General features: G+C 44.0%; 1 protein-coding gene across 1 annotated transcript in view; it reads right to left on the bottom strand.

Moving 5' to 3' along the window:
• THBS4 (thrombospondin 4) overlaps positions 1 to 7587 on the bottom strand; it is an 86083-nt gene that overhangs the window by 33703 nt on the left and 44793 nt on the right. The window contains exon 9 of the mRNA XM_019517746.1: positions 3834 to 3911. Coding sequence (XP_019373291.1) covers positions 3834 to 3911 — 78 coding nt within the window. The remainder of the gene's footprint in view (positions 1 to 3833; positions 3912 to 7587) is intronic.

Here is a 7587-nt window from a genome sequence, read left to right as displayed (position 1 = left end):
ATAGTCCTCCCTGGTGATGCCCCTCCCTTCCATTGGGTGTATGCCTCCCTTTTAGTTAGGAGATGTTCCTGGATGCTTTTGGTGAGCCATGGGGGCTTTTGCGCCCTACTTCCCCCTTTGATCCACATTGGGAATACCTCCCTTTGGGCTTGGAGGATCGTCTCCTTAAGGAATGACCACTCTCCTTGGACACCTGGCTCCCCTCCCCTCCAGGACCTCAGTGCTTCCCCAACTATTCTCTTTAGCTCATTGAAGTCCACCCTCCTGAAATCTAGGGCTGCTGCCTTGTTGCAGGCCTTTGCCACCTTGCGCTGGATGGTGAATTCCAGCAGGGAATGATCACTGTCGCCCAGGTGGTCAAACACCCGCAGCCCCCTCACCAGGTTGTCACCCGTGCCTAGCACCAGGTCCAACAGGAGGGAGCATATTAAAAAGTTCAACGGATAATCTCATGAGCAAATGTCAGTACTAGGTTCAGCTCCCACAGAGGACAAATCTTTAAGAAACGTGAAGGATGTTGGTGAGAAAGGCCTTGCAGATCACTGACTGGAGGATGGAAGGCTGACATAACTGCCAGGTGGACCTTAACTGAGAGGAAGAAAGGGTCCTTGTGTTTTAGATCTAGCATCTAATCAAGCCCCTCAGGCATGATAGACTTGGCCAGGGCAGTGTTTTTTGCCCAGCACCAGAACAAAGACCTAGCCTATTCTGCAAAGGAGGTAGGCCTGGAAGAATCCTTTCTGTGGACAAGCACATCTCTGGACCAAATCCTGCTATATCTGAGTGTGCCATCCACCATCCAGGCTGGAAAACGGAGAGGAGATCCAAGTGGAAAATCCTCCTTCCTCTCCATGATAGTAGGTCTTGGACTAAAGGGAGCATCGTAAGATCTTCCATCATCAGGAACAGAAGATCCAAAACTGCCTCAGCCATGGGAAGGCTGTTGGTGTCATTAGAGCCCAGGCCTTTCTCACCTTGTGGAAGACTTATGGGATAAAGAAAGGAGAGAGGGAATGCATACAGCAGACTCCTCAATCATTTTATTATGTATGCACCTGAAAGAGAACCTGGCTGAGCTCCACTGAGAAATAAAGTAGAGTATTTGCCGCTCATCTCAGTTGTCTGTGACTGGAGTTTCCATTTCACAAATATGTCCTTACATACCAAGTTCCTGATCTCCCCATATGAGATAAGGAGATGACTCTGCTTAGATCTGCTGTAGCATTCTGAAGCTTAGCCAGGTGCTCCACAGACAGATTATTTTTTTTAACTTATGTGCCCATGCCATAATGCAATTGCATAAGCAGGGAGATCAGGCACCACCCTGCCCATGTAAAACATTGAGTGTTATCAGTTGAAATAGTCATGACACCCTCAAGTATAAGGGAAGATGACCAGGCAGACTCCTGCACTGTTCTGAGCTCCAGCATGTTGATATGTAGTCTCATTTTGTTCTTAAATCAGATTCACAAAGCCCGATCTGAAGTACCCAAGGTGAAACCTGATATGCAGCATCACAAGTGCGCAGAAGGCCATGTGCCAGAGCAGCAACAAGAAAATTCTTACCCTCATATATAGGCACTTTTTGACTAACAAGATAAAATCTATAAGTGCCTGAAAACTGTCCTTTGGGAGGTAAGCCCTTCCTAACACTAAGCCCAGGTAAACACTGTTGAACTTTACTATCTGAGCAGGAGCTAGGTTAGACTTTTGGTAGTTGACAAGGAATCCCAAGGATAGAAACAGGTCATCATTCTCTAGAGGTTTTGAGACCCAACAGCCCTAAGTGTTTCTTAGTAACCGGTCACTGAAGTAGGGTTAAACTGGAATCCCTTAACTCTGTAAGCACACTGCTACTACCAGTACTTTGGTGAAACCTCTTCGGGCTGTGCATAGGCGGTTGTCCCAGCCTACCATGAATCAGAGACACGTTCTGTGCAAGTGCTTTATGGCAACAAGGAAGGACCTATACTGAAAGTCAAGAGATATGAACCAGTCCCCACCTGATATAGGGAGGGAATAATGGCTGCCAGGGTAACTATCTTGACCATAAGCTAATGAATGAACAATCCTGGACCTAAGAAAATTTAGTATGGTCTCTAAACTCTTCCTCTTCAGAAATGGGAAGTAACTGCTATAGAATCCTTCCCCCTTAGCTGTGGGGAATTTGTTTTATGGCTCCTACTTCCAAGGGAATGGACCTCTTCCCACAGCAGACTCTCAAGAGAAGGCCCCTAAAAGGGATGGGGAAGGGATGTTGTGAGAGAGCAGTGATTTGAACTAGATGGAATAACTACACTGCCACATCCAGGATCCACTGGTCTCAGATGATCCATGCTGGCTAAAAGCAAGCCATGCAGTTTCAGAAGGAAGGGAAAGCAGCACAGAGTTGGCATCTCCATAGCACAACAACTCTGCTTGGGGTCGAAGTTTAGGGTGCTTGAACTAGCACTTCTAAGGGAGGGATAACACCCCCCAATAAAGTCCAGCTGTAGCCTCTTTTCAGGTGTGCAGAGTCTCAGTTCCAGACTCACAAATGGCCAGTCTTCCACCATTTGAGCTGGAAGGAAGCTCCAACCCCTGGGAAACTGGAACCCTTTAACCAGGAAGATCTAAATATCACAATCACTGAAGTTATGAACCTGGCTATGTACAGGGACACTTGAAAGATCATCTTTGCCACTAGGTGTCCCTCCATGATCAGATATTAAATCCTCTCTTATGAAGGGGAAAGGACTCCTTCAGGTCTGCCTTCCTCCAATAAACTTGGAAATCAGAATGGTTTTGGAAAGCCTGGTAGCTGGCAATCCTGAAATGGAAACTAATGGAGGAGAGGGAACCTCTTACCAAATTATTCCAACTTTCTATTTTCTTTGTTTCTATTCAACCTAGCATTTTCATTTGCTGTGGACTCTGTATTTTTGTCTGCCCCTTGGCAGTGGGATGGCCATATCATCCTGGCTGGGTCTATGACTGCCTCATAAGTGGGTGCACCATGTCAGGCAGGGAGTGTTACTGTTTCTCCTCTAAGGAAATTCTAAGGGAATTTGCCACCCTCTGTATGGGTTCAAGGAAGCCCTCAATATCTGCTGAAGATCAGGGTGTGACTTAATAGAAGTGGCAATTGGAGAGGAAGGTCCCCTTGGGTCTCCGATTTATGGTACATAGAGAAAAATGCCTTGGTGATTCAGGGAAAAGTGGAAGTTATCCTAAGTAGTGGTGACGAGTAGGGGGAGCAGGCAAGAGTACTGGTGCCCCCCCCTTGAAAGCACCAGCCAGGGAATGGGGGCGTCAGGAGAAGCAATCCCTGATCATGCCGACCCTGGTCGCTGACTGGCCACTGGTGGCACCAGTCATCCATGGTCCCAAGCATGGCATTTAGAGGATGACTCCCTCTGAGTGTGCCACCATATTAAGGTGATTGGCACTATAAAGATCTTTGAGAAGTGGATCTGTTGCTCCTACCAGAAGAGTACAGCTTTCTGTAGCTACTCCTGGGTGGGGGAAGTGAAGATATATTTTCTCAGGGGATGCCTCTCTTTCAAATGCACACAGTTCCTAGAACTCCTTCACCTACAGGGAATGAAAAGGGGACCTGTTGCCATTGCTGGAGTGAAGGGGTAGCAATACAGTTTATGTAGACAAGTTGACTACAAGCTGAATATTGACCAGTTAAATTCTTAAGAGGCACAGAATGGGATCCTTTCGTTTATTTATTCAGTCTAAACAGATATGATAGATACCTCTTACATCAGAACTCTAGATCCAAGTCTTAGTATGATGTAACTGTTAAATGATCAATGTTTGAAAATGGCAAATAGAAGGTAGCTTACCAAGGTGTTTATACAGTGGGAATTGGGAACACACACTTCATTTCCACCATTATTACACTCATCAATATCTGAGCAGACCTAATAAAAAAAACAAAAAGGCTGTAATGAAAAGATAGTGAATCTGAAATCTGTGAAGGAAAGTCACTTAGGGTTAGAGCCTAACAATTTCTGAAGTACCTAAACAGGACTTGGGTAGAGTTTAGCTAAGTCTTAAGCTCAAATTGACCCCTGATAGTGATTGCAAAACTGATTAGGTGCCTAGATTCATTATCTGCTTCCATTTTGGCCTTAAAATCTCCCATAGTAAACATGCTTCTGCATGTCTCAGATGCAATCCAGACTGGCCACACAAGTAATTCGCTCCTGCCTATTGCAGTCGAAATCAGCCTGGGAAGTGCCTAATCTTTGCTAAGTCTCTGGTTCCTTAGGTGAAGTTAACAATCCTAATAACTGTCTGAAGTTGGGACCATACAAGCAGTGCAACACAAAACACGGCTAGAGAAGAGTGTGGTACTGATCATTTTTTGTTCAATAAGCAACCACACATCTCCTTTTTTCCAGGAGATTGCCCTACCCACAGGCCACTGGCTAGTATGAGAATTATCTGCCTGCCAGAATTATTTTTGTTTTTAACCTTCCCCTATAAAATAATTAAAGGTTGTGCTACCCATAGCCTAAATCAGTGGTTTTCAAACTTTTTTCATTTGTGAACCCCTAAAAAAAAATTGAATGGAGATACAGGCCTCTTTGAACTGTAAGTTTGGGTATTCACATCCTTTTTATTGATCATAGTCAACTTTCATGGATCCCTTAGACATACTTTATGGACCTCCCATGACTCCAAGGACCACAGGTTGAAAATAACTAGCCTAGATTAATCCACCCTTAATACTGTATTTACTTAATTCCAAGATGAAGTTTTTTCCTCATTTATCATAAAGAAAATGAAGCATTTTAGCAATGCAGTGCTGGATCCTGTGCTGCTGTCTGGTTCACGGCTGATTCCCCTCACTGCTCTCTGACTCCCTGCTGAACCAGAGAGCAGTGGGAGAATCAGCCTGGAGCCAGAGAACAGTTGGAGACTCAGCACTGATTCCCTTGCTGCTCTCTGGCTGTGTGCTGAGTCTCAGGCTGCTCTCTGGCTTTGGGCTGATTTTCCTGCCTCTCCCTAGCTCAGGAGAGAGCCAGAAAGCAGCTGGAGACCCAGAATACAGCAATGAAGGAATCAGTGCTGGGGCTTCCTGCTCTCTGGCTCTGGACTGATTCCCCCACCACATCCCAACACTGCATCCTGCATTGCTCCTTGCCTCACTGCTGAGTGAGGGAGCAATGAGGGACCTGGCCTAGAGCCACCAGGGATCACAACATGTGGCAGTGGGGGGTTGCAGGTGGCAGGGTGGGGTAAGTGGCAGAGGGCAGGCCAGGGGGTAACGTGTATGTGTGGGGGGACAGACACTGGGGAAAGCACTTCTGGAGAACAAGGTTAAGAGGGCGGAGGCAGGCACTGGAGCAGGGAGGAAGTGGCATGGTGGCAAGGTGAAAGGGGGAAAGGGTCTGGGATCAGGCTGCCTACCCCCTCCAATAACTAGATTATTTACATGGGAAATTATAAGAAATGTATATTTTTTTATTTATAGAATCTAATTTTATGGGGCCATCTTAAATTCAAGGTCTTCTTGGAATCAGGTAAATATGGTAACTGTGTACATAGTCATAAGGCAACAAAACACATTAAAAAGTACTGGGCGAAAAAATGAATTACAGTAAAGCCCAGGTCATTTGTATCCAAGTAGCTTGCAATCTGCCAAATTTGCAGAAAGTTTACCAAATGATAAATGAGCTGCTCTGCTGCTTTTACTATAAAGGGCACTACTTCTCCTATCAACTGGGGTTTATCAGCAGTCCCACACAGCTGAATCAAGAAACAGTATCCTGTGAAAAAAAAGTCATGGCAAGCAGCTGGAGCACTGCAGCAACCCAACACAGCTATTTGCTGTGGCGCTGTGTACTCCTGGATACTTCATAAACCCTCATCTTTGCAGGGGGGTAAGAAACTTAACCTGAGAAGTATTTGGGTTCTATTGTGCTGTTTTTCCAATGATATGACCCGTTAGTTTTGAGGTTTCTTTCTGACCCCTAAGGTAAAGTGATGTATATAATTAATGAGGTTAATTATAATCCACAAGGATTCTGGAGAAATTGTACTAAAAACCTTGAGCTAATTTCTTCTGAGTGCCAAGTAGCCGTACATTTGGTAGATTTGGCCCATGCAGCCAGGCATAGACTTCTAGCTAGAGGAGCCCATGCATGGTCTATCAATCACAACAGTGAAATTCAGGTCTCAAACCTGGTAATGACTAAAATTTCACAAAGTGCTAACTTTGCTATATGCTATTGGCCCACCTGATAATTCTGAAGAAAGAACATATATTTTAATGGAGCATTCCCTAGAATGGTTCATAAGCGTATAATAAAGCTGGAATTTTCTAATATTTCTATGAACTTTATGAACCAGCATAAAAACCTAAAGAAAGGGAATAATTTCCTATTCAAATCTATCAGATGGAAAAGTTGGCATTTTCTCTAAAAAATGTACATGACTTATGATAAGCTAAGGCTGTTTTTGGTTTTTCTCTGAACCTACCCTGCCCCTTACCCTAATATGAAAGTCAGGCAAAAATAATTTAGTCATTTATTCAATAATACTTCAATCTCTGCTTGACTGCCAAAGGCATTTGTAATTGTATTGATTGAAAAATAACTGACATTATACAAATAGTGCTACATATGACAACTGTGAAAGCTTGGACGGTGTCTCTTGCATAAAAATGCAGGACAGTGGCTGAGGCAAGACTGGGTTGTGGTGACAAGACTGCCACAAGAAAAAAAATCAAACTCCGCTAATGGCTTGCAAGCCATTAGGCATTGAGACAGTGGAGTGCTTGCGGTACCCAGTACCAGACCCATGCCATAAAATAATAAAAGTGGTTAAAATTGTTGGCAGAGTCCTGATGCACACATCACATATATGTACCTAAGAAAGCCCTTTAAAGAAAGGCTGGGCCAGTGAAGGCAAGGAAACTGCATATACATTTCAATTGACCTCGCAGCTAAAGAAAACACGACTAAATATCCACCTCAAAAGAAATCTGTAAAAGGAGCACTGACTATAGGGAGAATGTTCTGCGTCTGACATCCTCACATTTCTCAAAATAGGTATCCAATATCACTCTAAGGTATGAAAAATGTCTGAACCATTCAGTGCATGTCTAAAAAGTTATGAGATACTGCAAATGGACCCCATTGATAAACAAATACCCAAAAACAAGTTTGGTGACACCTCTAAGTATCCTGTCTGACACTCAAGGCCCATCATCTGTGATTGAGCTATAATTGCAGAAGCTGCAGAAACACACTCTTTACACCTAGACAATTAAGAACAGGAGCCAGGCAATTAACAGTTACGATATGATGATCAACCTTTTCATGTCCGAACAAAACAGGGAGGAATTTACCAACCATCAAGAAAAACACTTTGAAGAAACAGTACAAAAACTAAATGGATTTGTCAGCAAGTTGTGTGCAGTCCAGACCAGAAGCCATCCTGCCACCCAGCCAACAGGTAAAGGACCCACAATTTGAGGCTGTACAAGAACTGCTTCCTGTCTGCACCGGGTAAAGATCTTGGTCCAGCTAAGATAATACTAATGACTAATAGCTTATTTTATATTGGGAAAGAGTCTTTTCTGTCATT

This window comes from Gavialis gangeticus, unplaced genomic scaffold (genome assembly GCF_001723915.1).
Source record: "Gavialis gangeticus isolate Ggan-Ray unplaced genomic scaffold, GavGan_comp1, whole genome shotgun sequence".
Taxonomy (NCBI): Eukaryota; Metazoa; Chordata; order Crocodylia; family Gavialidae; genus Gavialis; species Gavialis gangeticus.
This window is presented reverse-complemented; position numbering and strand designations above follow the sequence as displayed.